The sequence below is a fragment of the Brachycentrus maculatus genome, unplaced genomic scaffold (genome assembly GCF_059751285.1).
Source record: "Brachycentrus maculatus isolate JH-2025_06_01 unplaced genomic scaffold, ASM5975128v1 h1tg000056l, whole genome shotgun sequence".
Classification (NCBI taxonomy): Eukaryota; Metazoa; Arthropoda; class Insecta; order Trichoptera; family Brachycentridae; genus Brachycentrus; species Brachycentrus maculatus.
Window position 1 is genome coordinate 1,352,750 of NW_028280810.1, and position 17,999 is coordinate 1,370,748.

At 30.6% G+C, this 17,999-nt stretch overlaps 1 protein-coding gene across 1 annotated transcript in view; it reads right to left on the minus strand.

Moving 5' to 3' along the window:
- Positions 1 to 1,570: 1,570 nt before the first annotated feature.
- Positions 1,571 to 17,999, minus strand: part of LOC148311796 (uncharacterized) — a 104,162-nt gene continuing 87,733 nt past the window's right edge. Inside the window, exon 3 of the mRNA XM_088278362.1 lies at positions 1,571 to 1,715. Coding sequence (XP_088134488.1) covers positions 1,571 to 1,715 — 145 coding nt within the window. The remainder of the gene's footprint in view (positions 1,716 to 17,999) is intronic.

Consider the following 17,999-nt stretch of genomic DNA (forward strand, 5'->3'; position numbering starts at 1 on the left):
AAATGTTTTCAATGGGGTACATATCCAGCAAATTGCCCGGGCAAGGCAAAACACATACTCAACAGACGTTTTTTTCAGCCAGGAATGCGGTAAAACTCCTGACTTTATGACACGGTACCAATTCATGCATAAACACATACTCTTCGTCACCAGGGAACCATTCCTTAGCCTCAGCTGGAGCCGACTTTTCAGTATTTGCTGGTACTGGTCTTGCCTCATGGTCCCTTCCATGATATGGAGGCGTCCCATACCCTAAAATGAGATCATGGACCACAACATTATGCTAACAGGGTGTTTTTAGCCCTCTTTACCAGGCAGTCCGGGTGGAATTTTTCTCCTGGGCCCCGTCGGACCAATTAAGTTTTTCCCACCAAAATTTTAAATGTTGACTCTTCTTAGAAGCAGACCTATAAAGTATTACCATGATTGCAAAAATGTGTATTTTTTATTATCTTCTTATTTTATTATACAAATGTAAGTCATAAATATTCGATTCCAATCCGAAACAGTCATATTCCGGAGTGCTCTGGCCCATAAGAGTCGTTTTTTCTTCATTGCCTTAGTCAGGCGTAGTTTTTTGGTTGGACGTCGACCAATTAGATTTACTTCGACTAACCGTCTCCAAACTGTCATTTTGAAGGCGTTGATTCCTACATCGCTTATCAACGTAGTGGGCAATCAACACAAGTTTTACGATTTTGGAAATAGATGCCCCTGATTTTACGGTGACCACGCGGAGTGGTGATCGTTTTTCTGCCACTTTTTCAGACGCGGGCTGCTTCTAGAGGTGGGTTTTTATGAATTTTTCTTTTTATCCGGTTGACTCCTGACTTCGAAATACCTGTGAGTGCTGCTATCTCTCTTTAGGAATTTAGTAGTTAGGTAGTTATGTAGTTAGGTTGGTACTTCCCTACATTTTCTTGGAGATATGTCTAAAGACTTGCCCATACTTAAAATTAGAATATTAAGGTTCAATTCAAACTAAATTGAATTTTAATTAAAAATTAATTGAAATTAACTTATTAAATTAGCAAAACTAATAAATTATTAAACAATACTTAATTTTTTATAGTTTTGGACTCAAAAAACATACAGGAAAATGGTTTAAAAAAATATTAACTGAGCTCACACCAACACCATTTTTCACTAATTAACACTAAAATGAGAAAAAATTTTACTTCTTTGATATTTTGCAGCATTGCTACATCTTAAAAACAATAATTATGATACCAGCAACAAAAACAAATAATATTTTTTAATTAGAACACATTTATTTGATCATAAAATTCATTTAAACTTGAAAATTACAAAAAAGGACAAGTGTCCCTAATAATTTGGCCACCCACTGTATATATATATATATATATATATATATATATATATATATATATATATATATATATATATATATATATATATATATATATATATATATATATATATATCCGCACTCCTCCATGGCTCCGAATGTTGTACTATGTATAACACCTACTCTAGGAAACCAGAAATTGCTGAAATGTGAATACTTAGATGGTCGGCTGGAGTGTCTATTAGAGACAAAATAAAGAGATCACGCATTTTCGGAAGCCTGGGTGTTACAGACATCGATAGTATGGTAGAGGAAAGGCAATTGAAATGGTATGGGCACATAGGACCCAGAGAACCTGAATATATTATGATCCAGGCAATCGCCATGGATCCTCATCGAAAGACAACTAGAAGCAGAGCAAAAAATTCATGGATGATACAGAAAGATATCATGATTCAAGGTCCATGATAGAAGGACCTGAGGACGAAAAGAGCTGACCTCAACAGGTCTACAAAGGTCTACAACAGGTCAACAGGTCAACAACATGTCTATCGTTTACAAAGACAATAATTTAGGATAGAGCCAGGAGGAAGAAGAAGAATGATCGTCACAGGCGAAATTCCGTCAGGACCTGCGGACAAAATACTTACACATGCTGTGTGATACACGCCAAATAAGAAGATAAAAAGACCTAGTGAGAGGGGAATTATTTAGGATATAGCAACTTGCCTCTGTAACAACTAACCCTCTTTCCCTACCCACATAAACATACTCCTAATGGGTGAACCGAGAGGGTGATGAGGCATAGCGCGGATGGAGGGGTAGTGACTCTTCAGAACTTCATTACATTACGTTACGTTACTCCCAAGCATTTATCTGAAAACCCTTTTTTGTTACTTTTAAAAACATTTCCGACTCTTAACATCCGATCATTGTTTTTATTGAGACCCATTTATATTACGATTTTCCCCTTTTTGTATATTTTTATGATAAAAACCTTCATTAAGCGTGATAAATGATATTTGCATTTATACCTACATAACCAGGGCCGGCGAAGGGTATGACTAACCACGGGAGTATCCTTGACGCCAAAGGGTATATTTTAATATATGTTAAAATAATTTCTTATTAAAATAATATTTGAGGCATATTTTATAACCATCATATGAAACATTATTTTCAAACATTTTTATTTTTGGTATATTCTTACAGACGGTTTCGATAAGTACGTTGTCATCTTCGGGAATGGATATGTACTAAATTTAAGTAAAAATGGTTTTGATTGTTAAAAGAATAATAAAATAAGTATAAAGTAAAATATAATTTATATAATATAATAAAATAACAACTATATTGTTTTTTTTCCAAATATATATTTTTTGGGCCAGTGATTGGGTTTCATCGTTACCGACATCATCAAACTGGTAAGAGGCTAGACGAAATTCTGCATTTTATCTGCAACAAGGCAGGGGATAAAAACCTTGATTTTGTATATTTTTTCTTAGAAAATGAATCTTACAACTCTATTTTATTCAGAATTGCATATATGTACCTACTAAAAGTTATGGAAGAATGTTTTTTAAATAATTTTACTATGGCAATGTATTTTGGTATCAAAATATAAATAATACATGGGTGAATCTAGAACCGTTGGTTGATGACTCCTTTAACTGCACATTTATTTATAACTTATTAAAGTTGGAACTTTTTCTTTCTTCAAAGTTGAAGCCTAAGGAGGGTCACGATAAATAGTGTTGAATAAGCCGTAGTTAGATTTCAGTGTCACTTGGACGTAAGGTAATTCAAGTAAACACCATCCACCCCCCCTTACCTTCTCGGGTATTTAAGTGTGTGTTTCAAACTACTGTTATTATATTACTTGAAATTTTGGGAATAGGTGGTTTTCTATTCAAATTTGGGTGAAGTCCGTTAGTTGCGCACACAGAAATTGAAATCTATATTGAAACTAAAACTTTTCAAATCGAATTTAACATATTGTCCACTTCAATCGAATATCGTTCATTAGTGAATCGTTTTGCGGTAGAATTTGCATTCAGTTGAGATTATATTTCCGTGTTTAATAATAGATGAAAGCCCAATTTGTGGACCAATATCGGAGTTTAAAAGTAGCATAATCCCACCATTGTTTGTTGAGTTAACAGAAAATATCATTTGATTGAAAACACAAAATCAAAGTGTACAAAAGAGAACAAGATAAAGTGATAAGTATTCTTCTTCTTTAGCCTTCTGTACTCCACTGCTGGATAAAGGCCTCCTCCGTATCTTTCCATAATCTCGGCATGATACTGCTTGCAGCTAATTTCTACCCCCTACAGCGGCTATGTTGTCGGACTTTTTTTTTTGAGGTCCTCCGATGTCTCTTTCATTCTCCCATAGTCTCTATTTTATGTGATAAAAAATATTTTAGTTATAATAACTTCATTTGAAATTTCCAACCGTGGCCAAAATTATGAAAATTTGAAATGTTTTTGGCACCGTAAATATATACTTCTTTCTAATTTTATATAAGTGATTGTTAATCATTCGTAAAAGAGATTGTTACTAAGTATACAAAGTGATCACGTAGACTAGCTTATAGGTGACAAGCTTTGTAAATACGAGTACTTTTACTTCTCCATCTTTGTTGAAATACCATTAAATTCTTCCAGTCATATAAGTTTTCGGCACCTAGATAAGGAGCTTTAAAAAATATATAAAAGCAAACATTTCATTTATAAAAGGTGACAATACTATAAATGCTTTATTACGTATAAGAGTACATTTTTTTAACTCATTTTTCTTTTCGAATTTCTTTGTTGCGTGTCGAGTTTGCGAAAGCTTTACGCATATTGTAAATGATAAGTCTACATTTTTTTAGAATTTGGGTACTGTATATTCTTTAACAACGCACGTTCTGTCTCTCATCCTCGTTCTTTCTTTACAACTGCCTATAAACCCCTAAATTAGAGGCTTCGCGAGTAAGATAAACCATAAAAAAATATTAACGATTCACTATAAATAAACCTCATTATTATTTCACTCGATTTTAAATTTATAGTGTAGGGGTGGTTAAAAAGTAAAATTTAAATATTTTTCGAAATAGATACAACGCAAATACAGTAAAATTTCTATATACGGACCTCTATTTAACGAACTTTGGATAAAACGGACAAAAAACCGTTCAAATGTCAAAAAATGATACAATTTTTAGTGGCCATGATAATCACAAATAAAATTGTGCTTGTGATTTGTTTTTTAACATCTAAATAAGGTTAATAAAATTTCTTTTTTTTTTACTTACTTTTCATTTAATCGGACATCCCCTTCCCCCAATAAGTCCAATATATCGAGATTTTACTGTATAATTTAAATACAATAACAGTGTAGGACATATCGCTCACTCCTTTCAAGAACGTCATAAATCAAAATTCGTCAATTTTTAGTTATGCATGTTTTCGGAATGCCCAGAAAATGTTCTATAATCCAGCAAAATCGGTATATTTTTAAGTTAATATTTACCCGCTACAGGGCAGAAAATGTTGTTTTTGCATTTTGAAGAAAAGGTATTGTTTAATTATTTTTTTAAATATACCTAATATTTTTCAAATGGAGAAAAAATACTCAGGTTTTACCTAAAAATATCTGTTGCACAGTAAAAAGTTCAATAAGTGGCTTGATATTTATTTTTGAAACATTGTGCTATATTTTTAAACTTTAAAAACGTTCTCCTGAAAAATCAAGTTTTTTGATTTATGACGTTCTTGAAAGGAGTGAGCGATATGTGTGTTCATTTAAGCGATATTTACATATTTTTATTTTATCATACTATAGTGTTGCCTATTCGTCCATCTCCATAGTGTAGGAGCAAAGTGCAAGACTACCATGCTGAAAGTCCCGAGTTCGATTCCTAGGAGAGTCAAAATAAATAACCGTAATGTTTCACCACAATATTTGTTCAATTTTACCTGAAACGCAGAAAACTTTTTTGTGTATTTTAAGATTTTTTAGCTAAGCGGATAAAGGTTAAAAATATGGCTTACTAAGTATAACAACTATCCATCGCTTAGTTAAGTAAGAATAAAATTATTATCGTTAATAATCATTTCGGGTTAAAAAAGATGATTTCAAAAGCAATAACACAACACAGGGTTAACTTAAAACACTTATTTAATTGATATAAATAGTTTCGTTTAAAATCTATGTAGGTACATGTTGTGTTTAATAAACATCGTAAAACAGTAAAAAAATACGTACCATACATCGCCTTAAACCTTTTAAAGAGGATTTTATTATTATAAAAGGATTTAGTGTGGCATTTATCTTAATTCGCATTTAAGCAGTCTTTTATTTTTATTTTCTTTTTCACGATACTGATACTGGTAAAAGGGTGTTATGAAACAATCCCAGAAAAGGGTTCAAGGTACGGATTAAATAGTTTGAAACTTAACGACTCGACGAGTTGTTGGCACTTTACGTAATACTGAAAGTACCAAGTACCCAAATCAATGACGTAAAAACGGTTATTTTCATGCAACGTTTACCAGAAAAAAGGAAATTGAATTGGCTTCGGGCTTTTTAGCCAAAATCAACAAGACTCGTGGGAAATTTTATTATTTTGAAATAATTAACATTTTGATATTTGAAATATTCGCTATGATACTCGTTCTGAATTTAATTTGAGATAATATTTATTACCAGCTGTCCCCACGCATTTCTGTGGCTCAGTTTGGTTACCAAAAAAGAAATAAAATAGATGGTACACTAATAATTTAATTAACAATGCTTGTTAAGTAATTAAATGATTAAAAATACGTGAAACCACAATGCATTCGAAAATATTGAAAATTTAAAGTGACAGCAGTTGTTAAAAAGCACGCTGTCTACCTTCAGCAATGTTAAGTATTGCTCTTACGTTCAATAGACGGCACTGCCATTGACTTAAAAAAATATCTATCTTTTTTATGCACGTAAATATTATCACAGGGTTTATAAAAATATGCGTTAAAAACTCAAAGCAATCGGTGAATTACTTTAGGAGACCTATGATTTTGAGCAAACGCTCATACACATTTTTATTTATGTACCAAATTTTTTACTGTATTTAGAGCGATAATTGTGAAAATATATTTGTAAGTATGTAGTCTTTGAAATATTCTTTACTTAAAATTAAGTGAAAACTTTAATTTAATACAAAGTAATTGATTTTCAAAAAAGTCCTTACATACTTTAAAATTAATTATGGTGCCGCCACTTACTTTGGTTTTTAATAGAATTTTCATTTTACTGTTTTTAAAAAAATAATCTTTTTACAAATTTACAATTATGCCAGGAAAACATAAACTCTGGACTTATTAACTCCTGATAGTAAACCGATTACTTTTTTGTCTCTGCTCCATATTGTAGTTATTAGGATGAAGTGGGTATCAAAGTTAGATTAAGTTATTAACGATTAGATTGACGATCAACTGGTTTTTCGTCATTAGGTTAGAAAAAGTTTCATTTCGTCGATATAATCCCAAATGTGTCTAACTCCATTCAAGCTTACGTCATAGGAAAAAGTAAAAACATTATTGTAAAATTATCAAAGGTAATATTATCATTGGTCTCAAAAATTGTTTTTATTATATTCATACATATATTTGAAACAAAATAATAATACAACATTTTGAGTGTGTCCAATCTTAAACCATTTTGAGTGTATTTAAGTGATCTTTACATCTGACCAATAGATGTCTCTGACTTCCATATTCTTCTTCATCTTTTATGAGATGTCAAAAAATAATATGAAAATAATAATAAATGTTTAGAATGTGTTAAACGTGTTTTTTGTACATAAATTCTGTATTTTATCCACATAGGAGTTATTTAGATCTCGATTTTTTAAGTTTTTGTTTTGAATTTCACAGAATAGTTGTACGAAGTCATATAAACTTGTTACATAAAATAACTACTTGTACTATTCCAATTACAAGATTCCACATTAGTGAACTTGTGAAAATACCTGGAAGAGGGACGGGAGGGAGAAAAAGGGGGAGAAGAGATATTTTTGTTGATATCTTTGCAAAGTTTAAGAAATCTTTTGAAATGGGAATATGAAATTCTACATAACATTTAAAATATTATTAATATTTTTTTTTATAAGCTCGTCACAAAATAAATAAAATATGCTTGAAAAATCACATTTTCAGGCATCTCCTAGAGTATTAAAAAAATTGGAAAATAATTTTACATCCATTTCATAAAGATTTCTGCTAATAAAAATCATACTCATTTCAACTATGGATTACGACGAAGCTACATGCAGTTGATATTTACACAAACTGTAACTAACTAACCATTACACCGCTTCCGCGCAGAGGTATGCAGAAATAATAAAACACCTCAACAATCTCTTTGTATACAATTTTCGCCCATTTCACATTCATGCATCTCCTTATATATACCCACCGATTATTCCGACTCCTCACTTTCGAGTATTTAAATTATTTGATCATCCCAAGTTTTTCTCGGTCTTCCTCTGCTTCTGCTATCAACCACATTTGTCTCATATATATTTTTTCTATTATTTATTCACTCATTCGATTCACATCCCAAACCACACACCTTTCTTAATTTTAGCGATAATGCTTATCTCAGCCTTTATAATTGAAGTAAAAATACAACTTTCCGAGATATGAATAATGTGGTTGTCAATCATGGGCAGAATGGTGAACATTACAGAGTGTGTAAAATGATCATTTTTACCAGCAAATGACATATTAAAATGTTTGTATATGCCCAGACTTACATATTCCCACCGATAGATTTTATTCAAGTTTGTTGAGATGTCAAAAAAAATCCGGAAAAAAATACGAAAATAACATTATAATGAAATAATAATAAAATAAAAATGTATCACTAAATTGCGCCCGATGGTAATATTGCAAGAAATATTTTTCTCTACCATATAACGTACGTTAAGACCAGATGGAGTTAGACAGTAAATGGATTAAGCCGACGAGGGTATGTATTTATGTAGGAGCTTAACAGAGGAACTTTTTATGGCACCAATTTCCCTCTTGAACATGTAAAACTATATTTTATGCGTTTGCTGTATATTTTTTAAATACGTTTTTAGCGTTATCCCTAGGGATGGAAGCTATTTGTGGTATCTTCACGACCCCATCTTTTATGAATACAATATGAAATTCATCATGTTCTGCTATAAGAATGACCGTATCTCATTTCTGTGAAAGAATATGTTTTCAAATCTTTTTGTCTATTCCCGTGTCGCATTATTTTTGTTTTTTTTTATTTATTTATCTGGCACTCACCCAGTGAAAGGATATTTCTGCCAGTGACAAGTCTTATTTTTATCTACAAAGAAAATAATTTAGAATAAAATAACAACTACTTATATAATTTTTTCCACATGAATTTTATTTGACCGGCAATCGGGTTTCGTCGTAACTGACATCATCAGACTAGTGATGATATCGGTAATGACGAAACCCGGTTGCTGGTCAAATAAAATTCATGTGGAAAAAATTACAAAGTTAATGTTATTTTTTGACATCTCATCAAAGATGAAGAAGAATATGGAAGTCTTCCATATTCTTCTTGATCTTTGAAGAGATATCAAAAAATAATATGAACAATATACTTATGTTTTATATTATTTTTTGACATTTCATCAAAGATGAAGAAGATGGAAGTCTGGGAAGTCATTACGGGGCTTACGACCATCATAGGCTGGTTTAAGTTATCACTTTACACACATGTAACATTCACCAATTCTACCCATGATTGACAACGACATTACTCAAATTCTTGGAAGCTCTTTATAAATGAAGCAATTTTGAAATATTGTTATTGAATTACTAGAACTTCACAAAAGACATCTATTGGTGAGATGAAAAAATAATATGAAAACTAACTCCTATAATTGGAGATAATCCAGATTTTCGAGTATTTGGACACACTTAAAATGTTGTAAATTACATATTTGTTATTTTCCTATAAAATGCAGTTACACCAAGAAATGTCAGTACAAAACTTAAATGTAATAAATAATAACAATCAATTTTAAAAAATCATAATTTAAATGCGTTTAGCTTTATCATTTTAGAAATCATGACCGCAATTCTGCATGGACTTAGGTTCAGAACGAAGGGTGGATACTTCACAGGGTGGGCAGTTGGATTCCTGCCTGTATTAAGCTATTTAGAAAGTTCTCCTTTTCAGTTGTGAGCGGAAACTTTCTAAGAAGTCGCATTCTTTCTTGAGAATAATTTATTTTATTTAGTGCGTTTAAGATTTTTACAATGAGTGTATGAAAATATGTCATAGTACTTACAACAATTGTCTAAAGGAAGCATTTGCAATAATCTATTGTTTCTTTTTTATTCATTCTAATTTTATATATTTCCAATTTTTATATACTATATTTATTATTTTAATATATTCTTACATATATTTCGATTATTTTATGTATGGACGTGAAGCATAGAGTAGGCAAAAGAAGGATGAAAGTAGACTTAATGCAGTCGAAATGCGATCCCTCAAACGAATGTGCGGCAAAACGAAGTATGATAGATGTTAGACAGGTGAAATAAGGAGAGAATGCATGGCATGAGCATTATCGATAAAATTAAGATGGTTTGGACACGTGGAACGACTGAGTGAGGTAAAAACGTTAAAATAAATTAATGACGTGAATATAGTTGGAAAAAGGAGCAGAAGAAGACCGACGAAAACTAAACATGATCCAAAATTTCAAATACTTGGACGTGGACAGGTCAGGGGTTGAAATAATCGGCGGGTTTGTATCAGGAGGTGCATGAATGAGGAAAAGGCAAATAATGTTTGCAAATTTTGTTATGACGTTCTATTCTCTCTGTCTACCTCTGCGGGGAAGCCGCGTGGATAAGTCAGTTAGATAGTTTTTTTTTATATTTATGTTCGTGCTTATTTTCATTCTATTTTTTTTCTAAACCTACTCGATAGCAACCCATCATTGGAGATTTATATCTCGTCTGAGAGAACACTTCATTTAAATATTCTACATTTTATGCTTAAATATTTTTACCATGTACAATTTATTATAATCACAGATAAGGTAGTTTCATGATTTTTTTTATCAAACATAAAAGCGAAAGGTGGGTCCCATATTTCCTAACGGGAATAGTTTGTGAAAAGTTACTAAATCATCGAAGCGTGAGTGAAGCAATTTAGATTACACGATTTTTGATAAATGTGTTTTTAAACATATTTATCAAAAATAGTGTAATCTAACTTTTTAAATTAAATAAAACGAGTAATCTAAAGTTTTTATGCTACATTCATGTTACGTTTTTTAACCTAACATAAAAAGCTTTTTTAATTAAAAATTTAAACACTTGTTGTAGACGCCATTTATACAATATTTTTGAGTATGGCCGAATCCTTGTTCACAAATCTGGGTGTCTCCATTTAGGAGTTTTGACATTTGAACATAGATTAAGAATAATATGTACGTCTAAGTATTTACAGGGCTTTTAACCGTCATATGCTGGTTAAATGATCATTTTACATACGTGTAACATTCACTATCCCTTGATTGACAGACACACTATTCATTTTTTTAGAACTCTTACATATATCATAAATCTCATCACGCTTTATATGTCAGTTGACTGGAGCCATCTATGATTAGTTCGAGTTTAAGTTGGAAAATAAGAAAGAGAAATGACCATCAATAATGCATCATACAAAGAAAAGTTAAATTTGATCTTACGTGGAATAAAATATTTATTTATGGTAGAAAATGTGTATTTAATGATACAAAGTAGAAATATTTCTTTTTGATTCGTGTTCTTCCATCCCGTCCATGCCCTCATCCCTTAGCTTTTTTCTCAGCCTCCTTCCCTAAACTGCCTTTTTCCTTGGTTTTCCTTATTATGATCAATTTATAATTTTTCATAAAGATTAAATTAAATATAAAGAAGTTGCATAATTGATACAACAGTGATTTGTAATTTATGTGTTTTATTTTATGTTCAAGCACTATCTACTCTCTCAGATTGCAAACAGCTTTATAAGGTATCAAACGTTTTGACCAATATCACTAGTCTGTTTGGTTGGTTGGAAAATATTTTCAGCAATAAGCATGTACGTATTTGTTTTAAACGTGAAGTTTAAATAAATATATATAAATAATGATCAAACATCAATAATACTTACCAAATATTTCGGTAAATGCATCAAATATTTATGGCCTACAAATAACCAATGATAAAAAACATAGATAACTAACTAACTAACTAACTAACCATCACGCCACTTCCCCGCAGGGGTAGGCAGAGAGAATAGAACGCCACACCACTCTGTCTTTGCAAACATTCTTCGCCTCTTCCATGTTCATGCATCTCCTCATACATACATAAAAAACATAGATTGGACATAATAATGACATAATGAAAAAATTAATCATATTTGTCATCAGCTATTGTGATGTACTATTGAGATGTAATATTTCACAGATATTTGCGTAATAATAATCAACATTTCCGCTCTACAATTCCATACTTATAAATAACAAATAAAAAGCAATCCTATCGTATAGTAACAAATGATCGACAATTTTTTTAAATGCACATACCTAATATCTGATAGATACATTGCTCCAATGATAGGGTTAGAACAATTTCTATTTATTTTTTAATGTACTTCTTTTTGTACATAAGCCAAATATTTTTCTTTATCAAACTACCAATTTTCAACTCTAAAATATGTTTCTCGTTGAAAACAGGATTTAACTGCATCTCTAATTTTATCATTCGCTGCACTAACTAACGAAATCACTGTACCCTAAACGACTCTGACATTAATCTCAAATTTGTAGCTTGAAATAAATTCCCTGTCGTGATAATTAAATTCCGGAGTCTGATTTTGCACCGGACGATTTTATAAAGGTTTCCTGGAAATTATAACATAATAATTACAACCTTAAATGAAATTTATAAATAATCTAAAGAGATGATTTTATTTAAAATTGAGATGGTTTTTTTAAGACTGATTTATGAAGAGTAGTTGGGAAATATTTAAATGTTTAAATTATGATATTTTAAATTATTTTATTTATTCATTTGCGAAAATCATCAAAACTTTATATTCAAAACTTAAAAATAATAAATGTATCAATTCTGCAGCGCTTCGGAAATATATGCTGCCAGAAATGTTAACTTTTCCCCATCGCTAACATATGACCCTATAAATCGGGGAGTCGAATGAGACCATTAGATTGGATATAGTCCCAACAGCATATACTTATCCTTTTACAGCATTACTTAACATTACTAAACAAGAAGGTACCCATATTTAATTTTGCCAGTAAACAAGCTTTTTCGTTAGAAACAAGAATTCTAATCGTTAAATACACAAAGGAAAGATGATCACCCCTGCGCTTCAGGCATCAATCTAGGGATATATTTAATGAATATTAGTGTGAAAAATCAGTAATATTTATTTTAAAACTCTTAGGAATTGAATCAGAAACATCCAGTACGGTAGCTTAGCACACATATCACTACACTATGGAGGCGAAAGTTATATAATGAATTTGAATATTAGAGGACTGCACACTTTACCTTAAGGCTTAATTAATAAATAAATAGATAAATGTATATATTGTCCGCCTCCGTAGTGTAATGGTCAGCACGCTCGGCTACTGTTCTGGAGGTCCTGGGTTCGATTCCCAAGGGGGGTAAAATAAATATTAGTGATTTTTTCACTGTAATATTTATTCATTATTACCATGGACTGGTACCTGAAGCGGAGGGCTGATCACCTTTCCTTCATGTGTAAATGATCAAGATAACACTGCGTTAATATGACACAGTGCCCTATGCACCATTGAGGTGCGGATAAGGGCTTTATTATTATTATTATTATATATTGTAACTCATTTATAGATTGCCATAGAAAAATACATATGAAGACATCGTGTTAGGTAGACTCAATAAATAAATAATTAAAACGTTAGTATTAGAATAGAAAATTAATTAAATTTACATCACACTAGAAAACATGGTATTATCAAATACCGTGAATCATACGAGTAATCGATCAACTTGACTATATCAACACATAACCGACTAACAGATACTAAGTATAAAGAGCTATCTGCAAAATGTTTTTTGAAATATAACAATTAATACAGCTTTTTAATTAATATACGAAATCTAAATATTTTTATCCTATCCTTGTCTCATGTCTCTTCCTATATATAGACTTCTCTTATGCATAGTTGTGAAGAACTGTAATTGGTACTCATGATTTTATTTTTTGTATTCTGATGTATCATATATTGTAACTGTTGTTCTTCCTTCCAATAAAATAAAATAAAAATAAATAAAATATTTTCAAAAAATTACTGAAAAAAATACGTCTAATTTTATTGTTATCAATAAGCTTATATTGGATATATTTTATAAGTAATATACTTAAATCTCTAATAATAATTAATACATAACCCCTTTTTGTTTTTTTTTTATTTGTTAAACATAAGTTTTTGTTTGTTTTTTTTTATGTTGTTGTGAAAAACAATTATTTACATATCGTTCACTCCTTTCAATAACGCCATAAATAAAAAACTTCATTTTTCAGGAGAACGTTTTTAAAGTATAAAAATAAAATACAATTTAGTAAAAATAAATATCCAGCCACTTACTGAACTTTTGACTGTGCAACAGAGCTTTTTAGGTTGAACCTGAAGGTTTTATCTCCATTTGGAAAATAACATTTATTAAAATAAGTTTATTTTTTTAAAAATAAACAATACCTTTTCTTCTAAATACAACAATACTTTCTGCCCTATAGCGGGTAAATATTAAGTTAAAAATATGCCTCTTTTGCTGGGATATAGTAAAATTTTTTGGGCATTCCTAAAACATGCAAAACTGAAAATTGAAGATTTTCGATTTATGACGTTCTTGAAAGGAGTGAGCGATATGTCGTTTTGAATGTTAAAATAACTGTAAATTATTAAGTGTCCTTCCATTGATTTTCTCCATAAAAGGCGATGTATAAATTATATTATTTCCTGAAATAAAAATACTTTGTGTTTTGATCCACTCACATTTTTATTAACCAACTAGTTTCGGCAACAACCTGTTGCCCTCTTCAGGGTTTAAGTTATGACTTATGAAGTCATAAATTAAACCCAGAAGAGGGCAACAAGTTGACTTCATAAGTCATAACTTAAACCCTGAAGAGGGCAACAGGTTGTTGCCGAAACTAGTTGGTTAATAAAAATGTGAGTGGATCAAAACACAAAGTATTTTTATTTCTTGAAATAATATATCAATATGATCCACCAAGTTAATGCTTTCAATATTCAAAACGATGTATATATTGTCCAAAAAATAAATAAACAAACTTACCACAGACAGCCACCTTCACTCTTGATCTGTCCCTGAAAACCAAACGAAAAAAATATGTAATTTAAAAAAAATATTGCTTATAGTAATTTTTTTTTAAATTAACAAGTATTGTAAAATGTGCCCTTCGTACGGGAAAATCCAGTGTAAAAATCATAAATAAATACAATAAATATATTTCAATCCACAATTGCGAATTACGCATATAAATTCATCAAACATTAAAGTTACATCATATGTTAAATAAAAATTTGTATGTCAAGTTAAATTAAATTAATGCAAAGTTTTTCTCGTTACCTCATTGTACTTTTGAACCGTCAGCCGTTTTTTTTCATTATCAGTTATCTTTCATGTTTCGTATTTTGTTGCCACAAAATTTCGGGAAATCTAGTATCTGTTTACCTAAACATAATTTACCTACTAGTTTTTGTTTCATCACAACATGTTATATCAACAATATGTTGTGTGTTGTAACAAAAACTGATAATTTCAACAAAAACACAAATCACGATGATCTCGACACAGATGATAGAAAGTATTCTGTAACTGGGAAAGCTCGAAAATGGATTACAACTTTTTAAAAGCTCTCGTTTACTAAGTGAATAATATCTCAAATGAGATTTTATACGTCTATCTGTATCCCTTTTATGCATAAACGAAACCAAATGAGATAAGAGAAATTCTTACATGAGATTTTTTTACAACGTAATATTAAAAATACATGATATTAAATAGTCAATTTTTTAATCATTGAGTATCTACTTTTGATGGCAAAAAGATTTTTTTTTAATATAAATTAAAATTTAGATTCCATAAAATTATTTAACATTTCATAACACATTTAAAAAATATTTATAAGTAGATATTCGATATAATTGGTATTCTTATTATATACACAAAAAATCATATAATTATTCTAGGCTGAAGCAGACTATTATCTTTGTAAATATGAATGTTGATTTGTTAACAAAATTTCATATCTAAAAGTTATTAACTCATTTCTTTGGAGGTTGTATTCAAATAAGCGCATGTTTTATATATCTGTGATAAGTAAAAACATATTTAAAAAAATTGTTGGTAAAATGGCAGCACCATCTGCTGAACGTACATCCGCGCAATACTAAACATTGTACTAACAATCGTTTTCACTAAGCATGTTTATTTGTTTTCGATTACATACACTGTTTCATAGATTATTAAATATTTTTATTTCATTTCATTGTGAAATGCAATGTATTAAAAATTTGTTTTTCTATTATTATTTTCCATTTACTCAGACTGAGCAACAATACTCCATGGCCGAGTAGAGCTAGTCAAAACAAAACGATAAATATATCGACAATTCCAAAATCTACAATAACATAAGTATTCAAATTATGTAGAATATTGTGCACTGGGACTGAGATTATGAAAACTGTATCTATGTAGATAAGGGTGGTGTCAATTTTACATGTGGGACCGAGTCATATTTATATCGCGTCTGAATATTTGTGATATAAACAATTAAACGAATGGATCTTACTTATCTTCATAGTTAGAGGGTTCATATTCTCAACTCAGAGATAATACCTATTCGTTTTGCTGTAGGAAATGATCTTTGGCTTTGAGACTTTAATCTAATAAAGTGCTTTTGGCACCGTAATGACACAGATGTCACTAGAGTCGCGTGTCGTCAGACGTTTTCATACGAACATAGGAAATTTTCCTGAATTTACATATAAAGTGTGCGATTATTACTTGTTGGCGTGACTGCTAGTGTACCGTCTTATATTCAAAGCGAAGACATTCCGGATCTTATTTTCACAGGGATAATTTTCTTGTAAATTGATTGTAGAATTAGAAAAAAAATCGTAAATTGTAAAAGGGATGTAAAAATGATGGTTAAGTGGGAAATAAGATAACTGAACATTTTCTGCAAATGCCTTGGCACTGTTCCATATATCACTCACTCCTTTCAACAACGTCATATATCAAAAATCGTCAATTTTCAGTTGTGCATGTTTTCGGAATGCCCAGAAAATGTTCTATATCCCAGCAAAAGCGGCAAATTTTAACTTAATATTTACCTGCTACAAGGCAGAAAGTGTTGTTTTTGCATTTTGAATAAAAGGTATTATTTTTTTTTTTTTTAAATATGGATTTCAAATGGATTAAAAACATTCAGGTTTTACCTGATAAAATCTGTTGCACTTAATAAAATCTGGTAAAAAAATCAATAAGTGGCATGATATTTATTTCAAATACATTTTAGTATATTTTTAAACTTTAAAAACGATATCCTGAAAAATTAAGTTTTTTTATATATGACGTTGTTGAAAAGAGTGAGCGATATGTCTGCTGTGCTGGGTCTATCGGGGCTATGAAGGCGTCTGTGTACCGGCCAATATCGTATTGGAATCGGATATAGCTGACTAACTGAACTATCTAACTACTAGTCCCTTTCACTGCCTATACTGTGGCACTTCTAACAAATTAGTGGATTTATAACTTTGTACATATTTATTTAGATTGGCAGTGACAGGGACATTCAAAGCTATTAAATGATAATTCACAGTAAAATCGGGATACAATTTTGTTCACATTTTCTATATTTCTCGAAACATAGGTCTTAAAAAAATTAATTGCTTTGCAAGAGAAGGTCTGTCAGAAAGCTCAGATGCTTCTGTAGCAGATCCCGGAAAGCGGTTGGAAATGGAAATTTTTCATAGGTTAGTCCTGAGATCGATTCCCAGCTACTCACCATTTGATCATATTGTAAATCTTGGTAAGACAATATTATACAACTGCTACTGACCCTTATCCACACTCAATATTGCATTTATCACTGCATCCAATTGATGCGATATTAAGTGGATCGTTAATTATATGAAGACTAGGTCAAGGGAAAAAGAAAATAAATATTAGAGTGAAAAAAATATTGGTTTTAGTTTTAAAACATGTTTAACCCTGATGATGACAAGGTTCTTGTCGAAACCGGTTGGAGAAAAGTAACAATTAAAAGTGGTTAAAACAAAGTAACATTATTTTATAAAGTCTCGAGTCTCAAATGTGCCACAAAATATCTGCGAAAAACATCCAAGAAAAAAACTGTTTTAACCCCTCTAGAATTTGAACCCGGGACCTCCCTATTGATAGCCAATATCGAAATAAAATAAAAACGTGGCTTTCTAAAATGAGTTTTACGTTTGAAAATAAAAACAAAAGGCCCTTACTTATGATAATATAATCAAAATATTAAATTTCCCTTTATGCTTGGAGAAAGAAATGTTATTAAATATTTTGTATATTTATGC